At 39.6% G+C, this 22,714-nt stretch overlaps 1 protein-coding gene across 16 annotated transcripts in view; it reads left to right on the top strand.

Moving 5' to 3' along the window:
• Erc2 (ELKS/RAB6-interacting/CAST family member 2) overlaps positions 1 to 22,714 on the top strand; it is a 906,926-nt gene that overhangs the window by 454,005 nt on the left and 430,207 nt on the right. For all 16 annotated transcript variants that reach the window (XR_008217165.1, XR_008217166.1, XM_052733784.1 and 13 more), the window contains one exon: positions 9,634 to 9,827. Coding sequence is in view for 14 of the 16 variants with exons in the window: in XM_052733784.1 (XP_052589744.1) it covers positions 9,634 to 9,827 (194 nt within the window). In the remaining 2 variants the exon portion in view is untranslated. The remainder of the gene's footprint in view (positions 1 to 9,633; positions 9,828 to 22,714) is intronic.

The following is a 22,714-nucleotide window of genomic DNA, read 5'->3' as shown; positions in this document are numbered from 1 at the left end:
GCTACAAAACAAAACAAATCAGCTGAGGATATAGGCTTATAGAATTGTTGGTGAGATCTTCAAACACAGGGAAGCATTTGCAGAACAGCCGGCAGCTCATGTATGTGCTGTATCTAAGAACTCCATGTTAGGCTAGGTTTCTAGCTTTAAAATCTGAGCTGTGCTCTTGAGGATTGATAAATGCCTAACAATAATGCAGGATTTGTAAAAGTTCAAAACATGGCATAGGCTCTAGGGTAGATCATAACATAGTCTACAAGTAACAGATCATAACAATTCTGGCTTTAGTTTAATGAAGTTTGAAAAGCAGGTAACTAGTTCAAAATGAATAAAATAGTTCAGATGGCACCATTAGTTCTTTATCCTAATGATATGTGCATTCATATGAAACATGTACTTCTTAATTGAGAGAGAGAGAGAGAGAGAGAGAGAGAGAGAGAGAGAGAGAGAGAGAGAGAGAGAGAAAGGAAAGAGACAGACAGACAGACAGAGACAGACAGACAGACTTTCCTGTTTTGTCATCTGACTGACTTCCTGGGAGGTATATTAAATGAAGGTAACTAGAATGCTTCACTTGACAAGTGTGGTCAACAATGCACTCTAATTATCCTTTATTTATAAATCCCCATCACAGAAAAAAAGAAATGCCACACATAAAGGAAGCAATTCAGTCAACAGTTTTATTTGTTAAGCCAAGCTCCACCTGCTTACAGGGTGATGTGCAAGATGCCTGGATGTATTTAATAAATTTTGCCTGGAACCTTCATTTTTTTCAACAAATATATTTGCAAACATAATCCCTAATACTGTACTGGAGCATCCCCCAGATGGATTTTAGCAGAATAGCAAAAGTAAACAAACTGCCCAAGTTTTGTTTCCCTTAACTTTTGAATGGAAGTAGTATTAGGTAGGATCAAGATGGTGCAGAGGTGAAGAAAGATGCCCCCCCCCCCAAAAAAAAACCAACACACTATCTTGAAGCTTGAAAACTCACCCTAATAAAACTGCATGTTTTCTTGTGAATGTTTCTAGAACAAGATTGTAAAACATTTTTTTTTTCATAATTGCAAGTTAGGGGCAAGAGGAGAATCAAAATTTGTAATGCTTTGTGCGTATGAAACACAGAGGGATTGCTGTGCTCTCTAGCTGGAGAAAATGATCAGGACAGTAGTTGGAGTTCACTAGCCCTTGTCAGAATAGGTAGGGTCAAAGAAGAAATAATGACATGGCATCCTCAACTTTCCCTCTCCCTCCCACCCAGGGCCAGGCCTCTGCTATCCAAAAGCAAACTTTGCAGTCTTTTCAGCGACTAATTCAAAGCCTTAGACTGACATTCTTCCCCATGTTAATTAAACTAACCAAATGGTTTGGCATCCTGGGAATATAGCCAGCTCTCCTCACTTTAACTCCCCCTGTCTGCAGATACTCTCAGGATCCAGTTCTTTTTTTTTTTTTTTTGTAGTTTGATAGGGATGTGGCTTGATGGGATTTCTACCCTTAATAGTCTTAAAAAATGACTAAGTTTCTCTGAGTTATAAAAGTAATATATGACCATGGTATTGAAAAAGTAAAGAAGGATGTAGAAGAAGATAAAAAGCAAGAGGACCGCTCACTGCAGATGTAGCCAGGAGGAATGTGATGTGCACATGTTCCCTCGCTAGGCACCTTTGTGTGGAGGATGTTTCTCTTCTTTCTCTCTTCATTTTCTTCCCCTGTCCTCCCTCCCTCCTGCCCTCCTTCCCTCCCTCTTTCTTTCTTTCCCTCCTTCCTTCTTCCCTTCTTTTTTCTTACATTATACCTTTTTTCACCTGTCAGTCCATCCATCCATCCCTCCTTCCTTCCCTCCTTCCTTCCTTCCTTCTCTTCTTTTTTCTTACATTATACCTTTTTTTCCACTAAGTTATGCCAAAATGTTTGCTCAGTTTTTGTATCTTATTTTCTTACAATAAAACATTAGAAGTCCCTCATGTAATTAATTCTTTTGCCAGAATACTCTTAATGGTTATATATTCTCCAGTCTATTTATTACACTGGCTTTGATCACATGTAACCCTGTTTTGTCAGTTCTACAAATAAAGCTGTGACAAGTGTCCCACTACCCATCTATCCCTTCCATCTTCCCCTGCCTTCCCCTCTTCACCTCCACCCTTCTCTCCCTTTCTTTTTCCCTCTTTCATAGAATGAAATCCTGAACCGACAATCTTGGTTTTTAAGGATATCTCAATGGTTCTTACTCAGTTGTATTTCAGAGAGGCTTTTCCCAGCACTGATTACATGTGATCTTGTGACTTCCTGATCACACCCTGGCCCACACCAACAATTGTCATTTTACATAACTTTGAGAAATCTCTAGATCAATTTTTTTTCTTCTCTTTAATTACTAATGTGTTTTGAGTTCAAATATATATTGTTAACTCTGTACTTCTTCTTGTGGAAATTAGTTTCTGTGGCCATTTAAGTTCTTGTCTTTAATTTACTGGTTTGTTCATTGGTCCATGTGAGTTGTTTTCTGTTCTATAAGCACCGTTTTCTCATATTATGACAATTTTATTTAATTTTTAATAAATAGAATTGTTTGGGAGCTTTTGACCAGTGGGATTCTTTTATTTTATTTTTATTTTTTAGAATTTCCTCGTGTCTTTAGTCTTTGAAGTCCTTCTCGGATTTCACTCACATGTATTAAATTTTTGATGCTATTTTTTAATAGCAATACACCTTGTACCATCTGTATTTTGAGCCACTGTTTTGTGTATTACCCTCTTGGAGGGATGAAGGTCTCAGTTCCTGTGCTACAGTTCAGTTTTAGCTGTGTCTCTTGCTGGTGGGTCAGAATCTTAGCTCTTGTGACCGATAGTTAAACGTCTAATGGAGCACATTCTAAGCTGATTCTGCCTGGTTTTCTCCTGTCTTGTTCGGGAGTCCCTAGCTTTTTTTTTTTAACCTTCCAGGTGAATTTCAGGGTCACTTTTATCAATTAAAAATCACAGTTGCTGGTTATATTGAGTTATATTCATCCTTTATGATAAGTTTGAGCCAATGATACATTTCTAATATCATTTCTTACCACTTATAAATATGATCCAACTTTTCTTTTTAAGTGGTTTTCTATAGTGAAATTTTGACGTGTTTCTATTACAGGCCTGGGGTATTTTTTTTTAAGCTGTTGTGAAGCATATACACATATATAATTTTTAAGCTGTTACAGCAACTCCTTTTGTTTTCTAACCAGATATTGATACCCAGGAAGTTTTTGCTCTTGTGTGTGTGTTTCGAATATGGCCACTTTCACACTTCTATTAAATTTACTATAGTCATTTCGAATGCATAAGAATATTATACATAAGCCGAGTGTGGTGTCAACATGCCTTTAATCCCACTACTGGGGAGGCAGAGGCAGGCAGATCTCTGTGAGTTCATGGCCAGCCTGGTCTACAACGCAAGTTCAAGAACAGCTACAGCTATACAGAGAAACTCTGTCTCAAAAAAACAAAACAACAACAACAACAACAAAACAAAAAGAAAAAGAAAACATTCTATAGTTAGTAATAAGTCCATGTGTCTACACTCAGGGTAAATAAGGATTGGCCTTGAAGTCTTTCTGCAAATATGTTCTGGAATACAAATAAAACGTTTACTTTCTTTCTTTTACTGTAGCTGCTCCATTCTGATAAATAACGTGCTAATGTCATTTCACAGGGACTTAAAATTTTGCCTTTGAGTCCTTATTACTTCTCCTAATAATAACCTTTCTTCACATAACTGCCAGCCTCCGATCCTGGAGGAGTTTTGTCCTGTCATGGTAAATATATGCAGGTTAACTTCAGCTGAATCCTTTTCCTTAGTTTTAATGCTAGACAAGAAATAGAGTTTATCATTGGTTTCAAATGCTGTCTTGGTTCTAGCCTTAGTACCCTTGGAGATGGTGTCCAGGAGTCTTTCATATACTTTAAAATAATCTTTAGCCTTTCTGGGCACATTGAGGGCTTTGTATAATACCCTGTTGCTATGGGGCACTGAGGCCACCCTGCTGCTGGCAGGGGTGCACTGGAAACCCCTTTGATTTGCTCCCATGAGATTCTCCTGGCCAGTCACTATCCAATTGAAATCCTATCTCTGGTAAACTTACTTTGTACAGGACTCTCATTTTATTTAAAGATTTACAAAAGAAACAAACAAAAACAACAACAACAAAACTCAGGCATGTTTCCATTCTACACAGAGGAAAACATCTTCTTAATGTTCAGGAAGGCCTTCTCGTTTAGTATGTCCCATTCCCAGGGACATGGTGTGGTGATTATAAATGTCTCTACCACCATTGTTTAACCTTAGCATCCTTTTTCTAAAGTCTATTTTTGAACACTATTTGATTCACTCTTAAACAAATATTCTGTGACATGGTAGAAAACTACAACTATTTATAACTATTTGAGATATAATTTATGGAATATAGATGGTACATGCGAGCACATGCATGTATGTACACAAACACATGTCCAACAAATGACACAGTCTTTCAATGTCAAAAGAACTCAAATAATATTCCAAATGAAATGATTTACTTCATGTTCTATTTCAGAATATTTAGATAATACCTTTAGTTCTCAATGTTGCTAATTTTCAGAAATTCCAGATTTAAGAGGAATTATGTTAGTAATTGCATTTTTATTTGAAGGATCTTAAAATGTGCTTAGTATATGCTTTTTTATTTTTGTGTATATTTGGAGTTTTTGTTTATATTTATATGTATCATATTTGTTTCATCTATAAAAAGAAATTTTGGCAGAGTTCTAATATGCTGATTATGAATGTTATGAATTTAGTTAGTTTGAATTTTAGAAAGAATAATTTCCTTTAGAACAACAAAACTCAAGATTCCAAGATATATCATTATTGCTTTCAAAATATATTACTTAGGGCTAATAATTATGTCTGGTATTTATTCATTTTTATTTGAAACAAAATTTAAGTTTTATAATATGTCATAGTTCTATAAACCTTAATGAGTCTATTTCATTCATAACCTAGAATTATGTCAATGTCTAAAATTATTTACACCCCATCCTGCTATTATGATCTGAAAGGAATGTTGAAAATCCTGTCTATGGACACTGAGAAAGCAGAGTGCTGTAACTGAGAATCATATTTTCACAGTGCATAAATTTAGCAAATTACTGCTGAAGTCTAGAAGCAGCAGGGATGAAAAATCAACAGCTTCATTACCTAACAATTGGCTTGTACTTTATGGTTACAACTAATCATTGTTTTTGAGGGAAATAATTTTTTATTAAAAATTGTTAGGGTCCATTTCCAAGGGAGTGTTATATAATATTATAAGTGAATGTCCCCTGTCTTGTGTCCCAGCAGGGCTCTGGACTGAAGTTAATGCTTTCCTTTTTAGACATCTGGAATTATGGACTAGTACTTCACTGAAAATAATCAGTGTCCAACCTTTATAAGATTAAGTGCAAATAAGCTTGAGATGTGTGACTATGACACTTGCCAGCTCCCAACTTTGGAGCTAATCACTCTTTTCCTTGACTGAGATACACCAATTGCTAAAATCCTGCTTTGTTCCTGATACAGTTCTGGTAATTTTCGTTATGATAACAGCTAGGTATCACAATGTACTGCTCATCCTAGTCAGTATCAGCTTCCCCTTGCACTTTATCCAGGCTTTCCAAGTCAGTTCATGTCAAAATGCTGTGGCCCACATTAGTGAGACTTCCAACCATGTTTTTATTACCATTTGTAGGGGAATTTCTATGTATTCAGAAGTCCAAGAGACACAGTGTTGAGAACCCTAAACTTACAGGACTTGCATGTAAGACTGACATTTCTGTCCTGTCTTTTACCAATATTCTGTTTTTCTACAGTACCCTTGAGAATTGCTCCAAAGGAGTCTAGAAATGTTTGAGACAGAACTTGATACCCAGATTTGCCTTTAATGACCTCAAAAATTTAATATATATGTTAACAAATGAATGAATATTTAGTAACTGGAGGAACGTTTTTGTGAAAGTATTCTTGGTCATATTCATGATAAACAAATTCTGAAAAATATAATACCAGTCTGTATTTTCAAGAATTAGATTCCTGATTACTTAAAAGTAGAAACACAAAATTGATGTGCCTTAAGAGGGAAGAGACCGTTCTCAGCTGGACAAGCTCCTGTTGTACCATCAGGTCCTTAAGAAGAAATGATTGCTGTCCATTTCCACTTAAGTCTTGAATACAGAAGAATAATGCCATGGTAGCTGTTTGTTACAATGGTGCGACATTGAAATGTAAATCCTTTTATGTTCTGCCTGCAGTCGCTAGGATATGTTAGGCTACATCCAGTGTAGATGCAGCCCCTTTTGTCCTAATTTGAAAAAGTAACCATCTACTTATCTCTCCATCTTTAGAGGTGGTTCTTGCCTTAGAACTTTGAAGGGAGCATTAGCTCTATTACTCCACTTTCCTCTCCTAGCTTTTGGGGTGTCGCACTGGCCCCATGGCAATGGGTCAGTACAGCACTTTCATTGTCTACTGACTAAAAAGTTCAGCCAGTCCTCTACACAGTTGCAATTCATGTTGAGTAGAGCTACTTAATTCTAATACCTCTCAGGAAATTTTTTGCATTTTTTTCTTAGACTGGACTGGGAACTCACAGACCTTCCTAGTCGTTAGGAACTGTCATTGTCATTACATGAACCCCAAGCAATGATCCAAGAAAGAGTTTCCTTGTGTCCTTATATGACTCTTTCTTAAAGCTTTCTATTTTTGTGAGCATTTTATAATGCTATCTATTTCCATGCCTGTCAAAAAGCCCCTCTAAGAATTAATTCTTCTTTAGGATTGAAGGTAGTTTGACATAAATTCCTTTTCTTGAAATCAGTAGTCCTGTGTGGGATATAGAGAGATGGATTTTAAACATTGGTATTCATGAAAGCTGTATAGTCATTTTAAAAGGAAGGATTATTAGCATTTCCAAGATTTATCTAACAGATTTAGGCCAGCTATGAACTTGCCAATGGGCTTTAATAACATGATCTACCTTTAGCATTAGATAAAGTCATCAGTGGTATCTTCAAGATTCAGGTTTTTTTTTTCCCCCTAGGTTTCTGTTTGTCTATGCATCCCATGAGTCTTTTATCCATACTCACTTATTTGGCTGAAAAGCGTATAAACATCTACACCCACTGTTAAAGATTGGCCTTGATTGTCATCCTCAGAATCAAAGTACATGGATACCTATCAGGACCAGGCTGTCCATTCTTCCTAAACCTACCCCAGAGGCTTCTCTAACGTGTGTGTTGATAAAAATTGAACAAACCTATTAAACTAGCTGGACGACAAGTCTTATGCCTGGAATTATTACAAAATAATTATTGTAACAGAACATGAATATTATTTTGTAGGTGTTTGTCATTTTGTAGTTTTTCATTGTCCTTAGAAAGTATGTTTGTTTGATTTGCCTCCTGACATAGGACAGGGCAAACTGAGATTTAGAACTGATATCTCATGGCTACTAATTATTTATTTGCTCATTAAAATAATAATAATAATAATCCAAGTAATTTGAAATAATGGACTATCATGGATAACTACTAACCCTTTGTCAAACTTAAACATAAGAGATGGGAAAGAAATTTTAACTCTAAAATATGTTTATTTAATATGTTTCTAATTACTCATTACTTAGTTCATTGTTTTTTAAGATCTTAATGGCACTGATTGGAGAGTTTGAGAATGATACAAAAGGATTTTTAGTTGTCATAATATACTGGAAAGTCAGTCTAACAATGGAAAGAAATAAAAATATATATATTTTAACTATTTAAAAACTATGTTTTTCTGCCACAAAAGTATTGGAATTCACTTTTATCACAGATAGAAGTATGTAGTTAGTTCATTTTAAACTGAAATTACCTTCTCTAAATTATTAGAGTAGATGTTAAGCTATTTAATTACCTTATATAAAAATATAATTATTACAGAAACAAACTCCTAAAAGCATATTAATTCATGTATCTTTTTTTACTAATAATTAAAAAGTATAATAATCTGTTCCAAAGAGGCCCAGAGTGCACACTAGATAAGAATAAAATGCTTTTGAGGTTTGTTGATAAAAGGGAGTAACCAGTTTTTAATAGTATGTTGGACTGGTGGATTTTTACAAGTTCTTTTTCATAGTTGAATTTATTTCTAAAGGAAATCTTAAAGAAAATGAAAAATTATTTCCCCTTTATCCTCATGCTTAAATAATATGTTACATGCAAAAATATTATTTAAAATGATTTTGTCATGAGTAAGAAATTTATTTTATTTATACTAATTTTTGAATTTTTTTTACTAAATCATTGCAAAGACTGTCAACCTTCTAACAGTAGTATTAGTATTACTTTTTCTAACCATGCATGATCCATTTAACTCCACAGTAGCTATAGCTTGCTTGCCTTGTTTTTTCCCTGAAATTAAAAAAAAAAAAAGAAGTGCATAAAAGCACAGTGGAGATGTGCTCCACATACCTGGAAAGCAAAACAACTTAAGTGTAATCAGTTGTTGATGTTTTATTATTTCGCGGATTTTCTGGAGAACCATACATGTATGACTTCTCTGAACTTTCTATGTTGAACGTGTACCATTGTTAAACTGCTTGTTTTCTCCCCGCCTGCTCTTTGATGAAGCCAATTAGGAATAAAGGGAAACAAGGGGTAGGCAAAACATTGCAGTGCAGTGTTTCTTCATCTGTCTGGGAATATTTCAGCCAAAAGTTTATTTTGGGAAAAATAAACTATAATGCACAAGTGTGTGCACACACACACACACATGCACACACAACTATAATACACATACATGCACACAAAACTACAAATACTTTGGCTGCAAATTATTCTACAGTGATGTTGCTCGTTCTTGACTGTGTCTGTTCTGGTGTGTACAGCTGCTATCCACTCATGCATGTGTTTGCAGATTCTTGTCTGTGTGCTTGTCATGACCAACCTCATCTCCTCATGGTTTAGGTTAAACCTCTTCAAGTAAATGAGAATTTATGGGTATGACTGTTAGCTAGAAAGCCTTCCCTCTTACTTCCAGAAGTCTCATTCCAAGCTACTTCTGTTGGTATTTCTCATTAGGATGATATGCTCGGTGCTCAGTCAACCAGTCTCCTAAAGGCTGCCTGGTTCTACATGTGCCCTTCCTGGGCCTTGGAAAACAATTTACCACTCTGCCTTTTAATTCTCGAGTTGGAAATGGAAGCATTTGATGTAAACTGTCTTGTGAGGAATTGTATTGTCTCCATCTTTCTTATTGAATGAACAAGAACAAAGACTCTAGTCTCTTCCTTCACCTGTCCCATACATTTTGATGAAAAGGAAAAGTCAAAAGTAGCAAAATTTAACATAACAAAGCATCAGTAGTAGAAGAACCTCCCGATGGGAAACTAGCATATACTTTAAAGTTGATATTATCTAACGTAGCTGAAGTACATGGCTTTTCCCTCCCAGTTTGCCTTCTCACTGACAGAATACCCATAATTCTTGTTGGTTATTTTCTCTCCAAAGTTACTTTCTGGGCCATTGGTTACTACACCATCTGTTATTCTAAATCATTGTCTTAACTACATTCTTTACAAATGTAATGTTGAAGGCACATAATATTGAAGATGACTCCAGGATGCACCCTGAGTTTGCAGACCGACTGAAACAGCTTGACAAAGAAGCATCGTACTACCGTGATGAGTGTGGCAAGGCGCAGGCAGAAGTGGACAGGTTGCTGGATATCCTCAAGGAGGTGGAGAATGAGAAGAATGACAAAGACAAGAAGATTGCAGAACTTGAGAGGTACGTTCTGTGTCTTAGAGTTGTCAAAGGCGAGCAGATATTGATGGCTTGGCGTACATTCTGAGTTGTAGTATATCTGAAATGCACACTCTTACAATCACATCACAAATTGGAAAGAAGTCGTATGTGAGGAATATAGCCTGACAGGCAAGGGATGATGTTGTGTTTCTGTGGAATACTACATAGGCACCTGATTTGTCTTCTGGGGGGCTAAGGACTTCTTCAGTGTCTAGGAAAACAGTGCCTGGCTTTCTTGAGGGCATCTCTGAGCCAGTACTTGTACCAGCAAAGTATGCAAAATTTGGGCTTTGACCATCTGAAACCTTAGTTCTTTCCCATTAAAAATGAACATTTGTGGTTTTGGTTTGTCACAAGCAAAAGAGAATGTGGAGAAATATAGTTGGAATTTCTTCATTCAAGATAAGAGGAAGGGGCCTCATGTCTTTTTGGATGTCTTTTGGCACACCACAACAAATTCTTCCTTGAAATTTATCTTTTAAGAGGATCTCAGACTATTTGGAAAAATAGATGGAATTAAATATGCTTGAGTTAAGTATACATGATAAAAATTCAGTCTAAAACAATGAGTCTAAAACAGGCTTCCAGCGTCTTTAGATTTTGAGATAAACCATACCTGTATTATATTAATGTGTAACCAGGTCACTAAAAATAAGCTTATTGCTAATGCTTTTTCCTATACTTCTGTAAGAACAGGACTTTCTGCACACTCTTGGGTAGCTCTATATAACTGCCAAGGCCTTCTCATTGGTTCTGCAATAAGGTGGAATTTGTTTCCCTAGATTCAGTCCATATGGAAGAGATCAGCCAATTTTGAATAAATCAGTGAATGTTTGCCAGCTTGGACAGAGACACTTGTGAGGTACTAAAGGACTTCAAGACATGTGCAGAGTGGTCTCTGTGGCTGTACAAGAATGATAATGGGCTTTTTCTAAAGAAAGACCTGGGTTCAGATTTTGCATTTGCTATGGGCCAGCACTGTGGCCATGAATCCTGTGAAAGCTAAATGTCTACAGCCTAGTAACATGTATTCGGCTTTTCTTCCACCCAGTTTTCATATAAGGTGGGACACTAACCTCACTATGAAGAGTGAAAAGCCAAAACAAATGAATTCTCAGTAGTAACTGATGGCATTGAATGGACAGATTATCCACAGTAAAATTTCAGCAACATTTTCAACATTATATTTGATTATCCAAACACCAAGTTTATGAATAGTTCTTTTAATAATCTTAGTCTTTTTTTGTTGATATTGTAGTTAAGTTTGATTTGGTGTGACTGATTTTAGCACTTAGGCAGAGTTCTTTTTTAATGAGGTAACTATGCAAATTAAAATCTTCAAGGGCAGGTTGACAAGATGGCTTAGTAGGTAAAGGTGTCTGCCACTCAGCCAAGTTGGACTTCTAGGACCCACTGAATGAAAGGAGGGAGCCTTGTCCTCTGATCTTCAAACACATGCTGTGGCACGTACACATGAACACATGCATGCAAAAGAAAAATTTAAAGCATAAATAAAAATTAAAAAGAAATCTTTAAGAGCTTCATTTTAATCTTAAAGTGTAGGAATGTTCTGCCAATCTACTGGTTCTTAAAAATCTTGGGCCACGGTTAATTTTAGATATATCTATCCACATGGCGATTTTGGAATTACATTTCAGGATCAGTTTTTCTGAAGAAATAAAAAGCTAGTATAGGATCACAAAGAGTTTACAACTGTGTCTTCTTGTTACGAAACTAGACACTGAAAAGTTGAATAACCTTCTGGTTGTTAATCCTGTAGTCAGAGACAAGCAGCTATAGTGCAGGTTTACCAGCTTCTAGTCTCCTTCTCCGAGAAGCAGTGATGCCGATGCTAATGGATGATGTCCTAGACAACACCACCAGCATTATTAGTAAGCGCAATTATAATCATAGTAATAAAGTTTATATATTTTATGAACACTGTGTGCCAGATACTCTGCTGAGCACTTAACCTGGAGTATCATATTGGACTTAATCTTACCCACAGAAACGATCATGGTCTCTACACATGAGGAAGCAAGAGTTATACAAGTTCAGTAACTTCCCAAAGATTACAGGGTTGACCAACAAGTCACTGAGAACAGCGCCTTCTACCGAGGCGTGACATAGACAACCTTGTCCAGTAGTGCTGAAGTCACAGGGAGCCAGAGGGTGCTCCCTGAGCAGGCCTCGCAGCCACCAGAGCCCTGCCTTTGTGTCATTAGTTTCCACGAGAGGGAAAGTGACGCACTGCATGTTTGGAAGGCATTTTTCTGCACTAGAGCAGTTCCTGAGAACTGTAATTGAAAATCAGGATCAGCTACTATAAACATTTACATATAAATGGCTTAATTATCTAGTTGGACAAACAGGTCTTAGTTGGGCTGTGTGGCCATTAAATCATCAAGAATATTCACAGTTTTATTTCTTCAATATGGAAAGCATTAAAGCCGCAGTGATTTTACAGGCATTTATCTTTATGTACTTTCTGCACATTTTCTTTATCTCTGCGTTTGCCTCTCCTTAAAGCTGATGCCTCCCAGGCACTGTAATTCATAAAACATGTGCTAGGGCTTGACTCTGTCCCAGGTCTCTGCCTGCCTGCATCTTGGGTCCAGCAACAGAACACAGTCTGGGAAATGTCTGAGCCCCAACCCGGCCCGGGCCCCTAAGGAGATGGGGGTGGAGATCCAGAGGGAACTGTCCTGGGAAAAAGCGGGCTCAGCCTTGGCCTCTCTTTCTGAAGCATTATCTGCTGGGTTGCATGTGTATTCATTCCAGCAGAGCATCTTCCTATGTCAGGCAGTCCTCTGCACATGAGCTCGTATCTCTGTTTGCTGGCTGAAACTACAAAATTCATACCTCATAATGTTGAGAACTAAAGATTTCTTAGCATTGTGACATAGATCTCCATTTTGGAGTCATGGAGAGTGCTTGCAATTAAGTTTGTGATTTTGAAAACCAAAATATTGAACTTGAAATGAGTTTGTGGTCTCTGGCTTGTAATGTGACCTACCAGAGCGAAGAGCCCTCTTTTTGAAGCAGCTCATGTTCTAAAATGTTCCAGGACTTCTGTCACATGCAACCGAACAGTTGAGGTTCAGAGTGACTCTGATGCCCTGACACGGGCCAGCTTCTCTCCCAGAGGGTAGTTTTTTTCTTCTTCTTGTTCCGTTCATCTTCTCATTTTCAAAAGTTTCTCCACTATGGATATATTCTGTATAGCATACAGTCGGCATTTCCAGTGAATAGTTCCACAAGAATGCTATTTCCCATCAGCCATTTTAGACTCAGTTTTTTAAGGTACGTGGTATGCTTCAGCTGATGCGCATCTCCTATGATGAGCTCTTGTCCTGGATGCTGATGTTCCAACTGGAAGCTTCTGCCTCAACTGTGGGCTGCTCTGGAGGAGTTGGCCATAGGGACCATGGCCTTGGAGCAAAGCTGAGAGTTGGTCAAAATCAGGCTGATGGCTTTGCCCTGTGGTGATGTCAGCTGTCATGTAGACTGCACAACTGAGCAGCTGGCCCAACCTTGGAGGTGGTACAACACATTGCCCCTCTGCGTTAGTGCTCATCCTGGTCTCCGGACTTCATTTAGAGTCACAGTTAGTCCTTGGTGCCTCGAGAAGGAGAGAGGTTAATCGGGTTGTCAAGCAAGGTCTTCTGCCACTGGCCTTCTTGTGTCCCAGCCATGGGAAGGAATCAGTTGGGTGACCTTTAGCATAATTATCTGAAATCTCTTCGGGCTTTTCCTGGTGTTTGTTCAGAGCTCAAATTGAGTCCTCAGCCACATCCCTCTAGACGATGGAGGGGAACGGGGGTCCCTGGAGGCTCCACTCATAAGACATAACATCAGAACGGAAGACAAGGTACTGCTTAATTATCTGAACGGAGGGCTAATGCCATCAGACATTTGGACATTGAGAAATGATTTTTGGTGCCTAACAGAACCTTATCTAATGTTGAGAAAGAAGCTATTATTTTCCCTTCTGATTTTCTCAATAATGTGCTGACACACATTAGTCCTTGATGCCTTTCAGGACTCCTTTGGAAATGCACACTTAAACTTTGTTATTATTTCTAGAGTATGATAATATATTCTAAAAGCCTCAGAGTACAGGGGAGAAATCTGGTAGTTCTACTTATTTTGATAAGCACTCTTTTTTTTTTCCCCTCTGAGTAATTTTGTTGACCACTGCATTGCAAGAAATGTTTTAAATATTTGGGTGGTTTATTTGTTCTTATTTTATGTGTATGGGTGTTTTGCTTACTTGTATGTGTGTGTACCACATGTACACCTGGTACCTGAGAAGACCAGAAGAGGGTGTCAGATCTCCTGGAATTGGAGTAATAGATGGTTGTAAGCCACCACGTGGGCACTGGGAATTGAACCTGTGTCCTCTGGAAGGGCAGCCAGTGCTCTTAATCACAGAGCCATCTCTCCAGCCCAAGGAATTTCTTTAAAACAAGTAGCAAGTGACTAAAGACCACAGAGTGACCCTGTGAAAGAGTCCCTTGGGAAAGGCCGAGCCATCTTAAGTGTGTGTTAGCTATTCCAGCTAAGGATTTTCTACCATTTGGCCAAAGTCCTCAGCTTAATTGCCTATGATTCCGAAGGATTAGAAATGGCAGCTGTGCCTTGTTGCCACAGTCCCCAGGATGGCCATGATCTGACTTGGATAAGTGGCACATGTGGGATCCTAAAACACCCGTCCAGAGGAGCTGAACTATGAAGCGTTGTTGAAGCAACACTCCCACCACGTGCACACTTTAACATTTTCTCTTTAATTTTTATCGCTGTAGTCTGTGGCAGGCTTTCTCAGACTGCTAGCCCCAAAATCACGACACGGAGACTTATTATCAATTATGAATGCTCAGCCTTATCTTATACTTGTCCCACTAGCTCTTATAACTTAATTTAACCTGTTTCTCTTCATCTATGTTTTTGCCTTGGGGCTTTTTACCTTTTTTCATTCTGTATGCCCTACTTCCCTGTTTCCTCTGTGTCTGTGGGCTGGCAGCTGCCTGGCTGGCCCCTGGTGTCATCCTCTCTTTCTCCCTCATTCTCTCCTGTAATGATTCCTAGATTCCTCGTCCTACCTATTCTTTCTGCCTGCCAGCCCCGCCTAGCTATTGGCCAATCAGATTTTTATTAAACCAATTAGGTGCCTTAGACAGGCAAGGTAAAACAAATGCAACATACCTTTACACAGTTAAACAAATGTAGCATAAACAAATGCAGCACACCTTTGCATAGTTAGAGTAATACCCCACAACACAAACAAATGTAATACATCTTTACATAGTTAGAGTAATATTCCACAACACAAACAAATGTAATACATCTTTGCATAGTTAGAGTAATATCCACAACAGTAGTTGACATTGTTTATGTTTGAAATGTTCTAGGTTAGACTTCATCCTAAGCATTTGTTTTTCTTTCTTATGTGATGTCCTTAAAACTACACCACAACACACAATGGCAAGGATCCTGTGAGCAGATAGCTGGACAGGTGTTGCTTTTGTGTGTCCACTTTGTTTTCTGAAGGGCATTTTACAGGTTAACAAAATGAACATCGACCACATGCTTCTCATAGCTTGGCAGATGATCATAACTTTCCCTCCTAAACTTTCCTTCCCACTAGAGACTACTGTTCTGACCGGTGGGAAGGGCATGTTAGAAGTCACATACAAAACAGTTAACAAGCATCTGGGTATCCTCAGTGGCAAAGTCAGAACCTCATTTTCTCAATGGAAAGGAATTACTTTCTGCTTTAGAAGTTTCATTGTCCTTGCGGGGAGGCTGATGGGAAGGAGGCACCCCAATACCAATCTTCCCCACAGGGCCTTTGCTCACTGCTTAGATACAGTGCCCTGTAAGCATGTAACTTCGAATCCTTGAGCCCAAATCCAAATTTCTCAGCTCCTTTGGGTTTTAGGAGTGAAGGAAATATCTCTTAGGATGTCTCCATCCAACCTGCTTCCTGCCAGACCTTAGTGATTTCAGTTGTGTTTTATCAAATAATGAAAACTTACAGGCACAAGGTAGGAGCTTTCTCTGTAAATTATTTCTTTAAAAAAATCAAAATGTGGCCACTGTATTGAGGTGGGAACAGCCCTCTGTCCCATCTGTGCTGGTGTGATGAGTGTGAGAGCAGATAGGGGTTTCTTATGCACAATATACAACAGAAGAGCTTATGGTGTGAGCCCAGGGCTTTGGGGGGTGTCTGTTAGATAAACGTTGCTTCGGTATCCTTCACGTGGTTATAAGACCTGCTGATGTACCATCTGTTGGCTGTCTGTTAAAAACTAACGCCTCTCCCTCCTTTTATTCTCTTTTGCTACCCTCTCCCTTCTGCTTGTCTCCACACCACCGCTGCTCTCACCCTTGCTCCAATCAGCTTGGCTCTCAGGTCAGTACTTTCCGTTTGCCTCTCCCCGCCTCCCTCCCCCCTGGGCTCCTGCGCTCACCGCTTTGCCTCTGTTCAGGAAGAAAGATCATTAAACCGGTTCACCAAAATAGACTGCATGATGATAGAATGTGGGGCTGGGGAGATCAGCAATGCAAGCTGCTAAGTGCAACTTGGCGTGAGAGGGCTCCTCCGCGCCACAGGTGACATCATGACTGACGGAACAGCTCCAACCAAACCAGTTGGACCCCAAGCGCAATAAATCGCTGTTTTGAAAGATCTATAGATCTCCCTTAAAGTCACGTTTGAAAACTATTGGAATGTTAGTTACATTGTGTACATACATGTTGCTTCCTGTCACTGTTTGAGTTTTGACTGGTTTCATTTTTTATTGACTGGACATTATACTTTAATTACCCAGGGCAAAGGATGTAGAAACAAGTGTAAAACTGGATTCATTGTTGACTGTGAACCTGAAGATTAACAAGGAAAGTGAATATTATGCTTGAAAAAAATCTATCCCAGCTTTGGATTCTTCTGCTGTTGGAGGTCCAAGTCAATAATTTTCCCTTTGTCAAGTCGAGGAGTATGTTTTCTTTTAGTAATACATGGTAATTTAGTGAAATTAATAATGAAATGCTTAACAGTGATTTCTTTATCATCCAGATGATGGTTTGAATAAAGGATGCTTGTCATGTGATTTGGGGCTATGTAGACTTCAGAAATATAGAAGGAAATGAAAAGGCCTGCCCTAAGTTTGTAGTTGGTATAGTAACTCTTTGGAGAGACAAGCTTTATCTAGTTTTTCTCTTTACGCAGGCTCTTCACTCTGTTCTGTTCTGCCCCTTAAGCCACCAGCCCCGTGACCCTCCACCAGCAGCAGATAATTTCAAAATGAGGCCTCCTGCTCACATACCCGTGTTGCCTCACTGCTAGCTCCCAGCCCTGGTGGCTCTTGGGTCCTGAATAGTCTCCGATTCTCAGGTACCACACTGTGGATGCCACAAGAACTGCCCGAACTTCATCAGTCCACAGGAAACTCTGGTCTTAAATGCTTCTTTCTCTTCAGAGCTTTAGTCAGAGTCTGTAGCACAGAGCTACGGCAGTGTAAGCTCCAAAGATCCAGTGGCTCCTCTATACCCTGCAGTGAACCAGACCAGCATTCCTATTTGCAGAATTACAGATTTCACAGTGGGACGTGGGCAGGAGGCTTAGCCACTTGGCATCCAAACCATCCTCCAGGGTTTGGATTCCCTTGTTGAATGAAGCTTTCAGCTTTTCTCCTGGCCTGCCTTTTTTTCCTTTCTCCCCTTTGCTACCCTTGATCTGCACCTTTAGATATTAAAGCCTTTGGGACCAGGCCTCCTTTGCTGTCACCTCAGTATCTGTGCCTGGGCCTTCCATTTTCCACTCTCATTTTGTATCAGTAACTGTGACTATATACTTAGTTTTTTTCTTATTCGTAGTGTATGAACATGGGCTGTTGTTTCCAGTATGGTACCAGTGACAGTTGATAGGAATTTGAAGTAACTAGTGAAGAGTAGTGTGTGCTGATTTGCTTGGTAAAATACACCTGCCAAATCTAGTAGATAAACTCTACAGTCTAAATGGAGGTTCAGACCATTCCAATATCATTTGACCTATTGCTTCAAATGAACCTGAAGGAGAAAACAGGCTATCATTGTGATGTTGTCTTTTTAGTGTAGAAAGAATTGGACAGTCCTGAGCTTATGGAAAGGAAGAAGTCTGCAGAGACTTGGAAGTCTTTCTTAAGCTATGGCAACCTCTCAGAATTAGCTATGTTCCTCCTGCTACTACTTCCAGTTTACCAGTCAAAATAAAATGAAATGTAACAACGGAATTGATTGCAGGATCTTTGGCCCATATGCTGTCTTTGTATGGCTTACCCTTGAGGTGTGTGTGTGTGTGTGTGTGTGTGTGTGTGTGTGTGTGTGTGTGTGTGTGTATACACACCATGGAACTTAGACATATCAAGTCTGACCTCTCCAAGCTTAGAAGTTTGTGGTCTGCCATCTGTGTTTCCACCTCTCAATCTGAAGTTTGAAATGTTAATAACACTTGGTCTTTTCTATGTGCTCTGAACTCCATGAGAAATTCTCCTCTGCAAAAGCGTTCACAGATTACCTCATTTCCTTTCTAAACTCTTATGCTTAAGCCCGGGTGGACAGGTATTAGATTTGGGTTTGGTGAAGTGCACATGTCATGTTCTAACCCTGTTTGGGTCTCCACTGCTGTAGACACATCTTCTGTGCAGAATCTCTTTGCACACAGAGCAGTGGGAACAGAAGAGATTTAGTAGGATCCTTGAATTATACTCAGGGGTGGGTTTATGTAAGATTTGCTCATTTCTAGCATGTGACTTATGACAGATAAGGTTATTGTGATAAATGCATACAGGAATTGACTAAAAAAGAAACAATCCTTTGGGATGTAGTTCAAACTCCTGCCAAAGTATCAACCAAATAAAGCCAGAAAGTTCTCCCAGCTTCCAGCTTCCTTTGGATCCTCTCTTAAATATTTCCCTGTTTGGGCCTTAGTGTCCCCTCACAGAGAGGAAGGATTTGCTTTTGGAACAAATCTTATTGGCTCTGCCCTGCATATGGGCATCATGTGTTATGCCCGTATGAATGTGCTGTGGGTGATGGACATCATGCATATCCTTGTGAATGGCTTGAGCTGATGGCTGGTACCTGGCAGCAGGCAGAAGTCATTGTTGCAGTGTTACTTCAAACATTTCTACCAAAATGAATTATTTGTGATGTTTCTCCCAACTGAGCACCATGCTCTTTCAACCCCTTGTTCTTCCATCAAAAGATGAAGTCACCCCTCCCAGACTTCAGAGGCCTGTTGCTCAAGACATAAATGAAAACCACCTAGCCCTTTTTTTACTGTCCCACAATTCGCTGGGGTCAATTCTTTGTTCTGTTGCCTCCTTAATAACATAGTGAGCACCTACTGTGTGCTAGGCTGGGTTGTATGTGCTGGCACGTTAGAGAGTGGCTGATGAAAGTGACCTAATATTGAAGAATGATATTCCTCTTCTGAATGCTCATGATGCAGGTTGATAATTACCATAGTAATAATAATAATGATAACAGAAATAGAAAAAAAAAAACAGGAATGGTAGCTATAGATAACAGTCACCACGTGCCAGTACTAAAATGATAACATTTGACATAGTAGCCTCTTTTTATTACCACTTTTAAGGTTGGGGCTGTAATCTCTTCCATGTTAGAGAAGAAGAAACTGGAGTTCACAAAAGTTGAGTATTTGTCTATGTTAACATAGCCAGTGAGTAAAAGTGTTGGTTTTCTTCCCCAGCATCTATCCTTTCTGACTTCTACTATCCATCCATGAGATCTGCCACTACTCCAGCCAAAGTTACCCTTGTACCAGTTCCAAGAAGTCCCTCAGTGTGGAAAGCTGGACAATTCTGTCCCATGTGCTGCTTCCCAAACGTGGTGTAGAGAGAGTATATCCCAGGGGCTTTGGGGGAATGGCCCTGTCTGCTATGGAGCCAGCCTCTGCCTTCATGTGAGCTTGGGGGCGGTGATCATCCTGCTCCTACCACTTGTGGCCTGGTATGGATGTTACCCTTCCAATGCCTACCCAAGTGTTTCTCCTTCCAGTGGCCCTCACCTGAGCCTGAAGTGTTTTCTCTAGGACCACAGTGTTTTATCTCACAGAGATGTTCTCGAATGTGTGCTCTTGAAGGAAGGACCTTCTATTAGTCTGCTCTCCCTTTTCTTGGTCCCTTCCTTCATCCCCATGAGTTCTCCATTGACTGTTTAGACAACATGTGTAGCACTAGACTGAAACCCAAAGAAAAGAAATAATTGATTTTTCCATCAAACCAGACATTTGAAAATTCAAGAAAAACAGAAGAACATAGACAAAATGGTGGCAGGGGGAATCCCTAGCCAAGCTACTTAGTTCCCTCACTTCCTTTGTTTCCTCTTTCCTTCTCCCTCCCTCCTCTGTGCCTTCTGCTCTTCTCTTTTTTGCTTCCTCCTGGACTGTTCTTGGCCGTCCTTTTTGATGGGAATATAGAAACAAAACACACTTGACCTCTCAGCTCACTGATTCAAAGGCTAGCACTTCCTATAAGGAAGGATTTGGTCCCCAAGAAAAACAACTTATTTCAATGCTAATAACTGGAGAAACTGGGTTTCAGGTGTCTATTCTAAAAGGTTATCCACAGGTCAGAAAATAATTTCTCTCTTTAAAGCCACCTTATACTGATGCTGATGTCTCTAGTGAAGTGTCAGAAAATTTTATGCCCAGGCAAAGCTGGTTGAAAGCCAGAAATCCTCTGAGTTGTCCTTGGGTACACATATTTTACTGGGGATGGAAAAAAGTTGTTTCCCCTGATTTACAGCTTCTGCAGACATGAAGTAGGATCTATATTTAGAAATGATTTTGAACCTTTGAGATGTAGCCAGGGGTGGGTGCTTGTACCTACCCAGACTGGCCACAGTGGGACTTGCCATGGCGAATGTTCGCTGAGCCAGCTCTGATTTATGGAACCAGGACTTTCTGCTCCACGGTGTTTTCATGTTTTAGCTTTTGCCGGAGCTGCTATCCCAGCATTCTTTCTGGGCTCTCAAACACACTGAAGATGGAGGGGACACAAGTGATGTAGCAGTTGAGACCTTTTGTTGTTCCTTTTGTTTCTGGGAGGAAGTGAAGCCATTTCTTAAGGTGCAGATCTGATAGGGAGGTAGCAATGGCAAGAGTTCATTCCAGGAAGCCTTCCCCAGGTCCAGTGCGCAGTAAGAGATGCCACATTAGCAGAGCTCTTTGCTGCTTCCTCCCCCCAGTCTTTCCCCCATTTTTCTTCCTCTTCTGAGCATTTGCTTGGTGCCACCATATGGATGAATATCAGCAAACAGTAAATCTCTCAAGATACGTTAGCCTTTCCTATAAATGTGGAGATGGGGAAGGAATTTTAAAAATTGGTTTCTTGGTATTATTATAAATCACTTTCTAGAAAAAATAATATCATATTTCCTTTATACAGCCTCCCTTATGAAATGTGAATTCTATCACTTCATTACCCACAATGCTGGCTCAAGTTGTAGGGAAACCTGACGACCTAGGGACTGGATGTTTCTTCCTTATTCAGTGAGGGGCTTGGAATTTCCGTCCTGTGTCCTGTCAGAGCCTCCGCGAAGCCACTGGTATTGTGAACCAGTTTTAAAGTGAAAGGATGTTGCACGTCTGCCTCTGAAGAAAATAATTTGTCATTTTTATATCTAACGAAGGTTTTGGAAGTTTCCTTTGGGGGAGATTGTGATGGTTTTACTATCCTCTAGTATTCCATAGATGAAATGGACTGTAATTTAAGTAAGCCTGATAGGGAGGGTGAGAAACCAGAACCCAGTGGGTTTTTCACTTGGGACAACTGTTTTACTGGAGAGAGAAAACTTCCCAGCCCCTGGAAACGCAGTCCATTCTGGAGAATGGTTTTCATAGTAAAACTTGAGTTTTAGAAACTATAGAGAGGACTTGGAAATGGAAACAAATGTCCCTTGGAGCCTCTGGCTGCTTTTTTCAGCCCAAGAATGATGAGGTGGGGCCTGTGCTTTAATGCTGGTTTCCTGGGCTTTGGTGGCTGGCAACCTGCTTAGCATAAGCATGGCTCCTTTGGGTGTACGCGCAGTTGCTTATGCTTAAGATAGTTCTTTTCAAGGATGGGGGCAAGCGTGATTACCACGGTGCTTTGAAGTAATGAATTACTTTGCGTGAGGCTCCGGTTTGTAACTGGAAAGACACAATGACAAATACTTTTATATGGGGTGGGGCAGAATTTCATGCAGAGAACTGCTTTGCAAATCCACATTTCAGGTCTGGGGGAAACCCTGTTGGAAGGCACAGGCAAGGCAATCCCCTCCTTGTGCAAATGGGAGCATTCCTACCGGGATAGGCACTCCTGGCCTTTGGCGTTGGTCACTGGGATATTCTTGTGGCTGAACTGGGGTGCGTGAGCTGAAGTGGAAGAGAGTGGTTTTATATTTAACTTCAGAGCCCCCTGCTAGTTAATTGTTTGTCAGTTTGATGGTTCCAAGGACAGCATGCTGGTTGCTCACAGATAATTACAGTGGAGAGAATGAGTTGGCCATGGTAATTGCTAGCTGGAGAATCTCCTGATAACCTGCAATAAATGGGCCTTGGTGAGAAACACTCACTGGATAATTGGCAGATAGGTACTCTGCTAAGTGTGGGTACTCTTGCACCATTTAAGCATGCTAAGTAGGGACCCTTTAGGGATTCCTGGCCAGATAAAGAGTCATGGCACTTGGGTTTCATGTGTGTCTATCCTAAGCCAGGCATTATGTTATATTAATATTTCATTCCTAGGTTTTTTACATTGTTCTCTCTTGTTAGAACAATAAATGTAGGAAAAGAGAAAGACTACATTCCAAAAATTAGTGTC

This window comes from Peromyscus californicus, unplaced genomic scaffold (genome assembly GCF_007827085.1).
Source record: "Peromyscus californicus insignis strain IS unplaced genomic scaffold, ASM782708v3 Scaffold_12__1_contigs__length_115047231, whole genome shotgun sequence".
In the NCBI taxonomy this organism is placed as follows: domain Eukaryota; kingdom Metazoa; phylum Chordata; class Mammalia; order Rodentia; family Cricetidae; genus Peromyscus; species Peromyscus californicus.
This window is presented reverse-complemented; position numbering and strand designations above follow the sequence as displayed.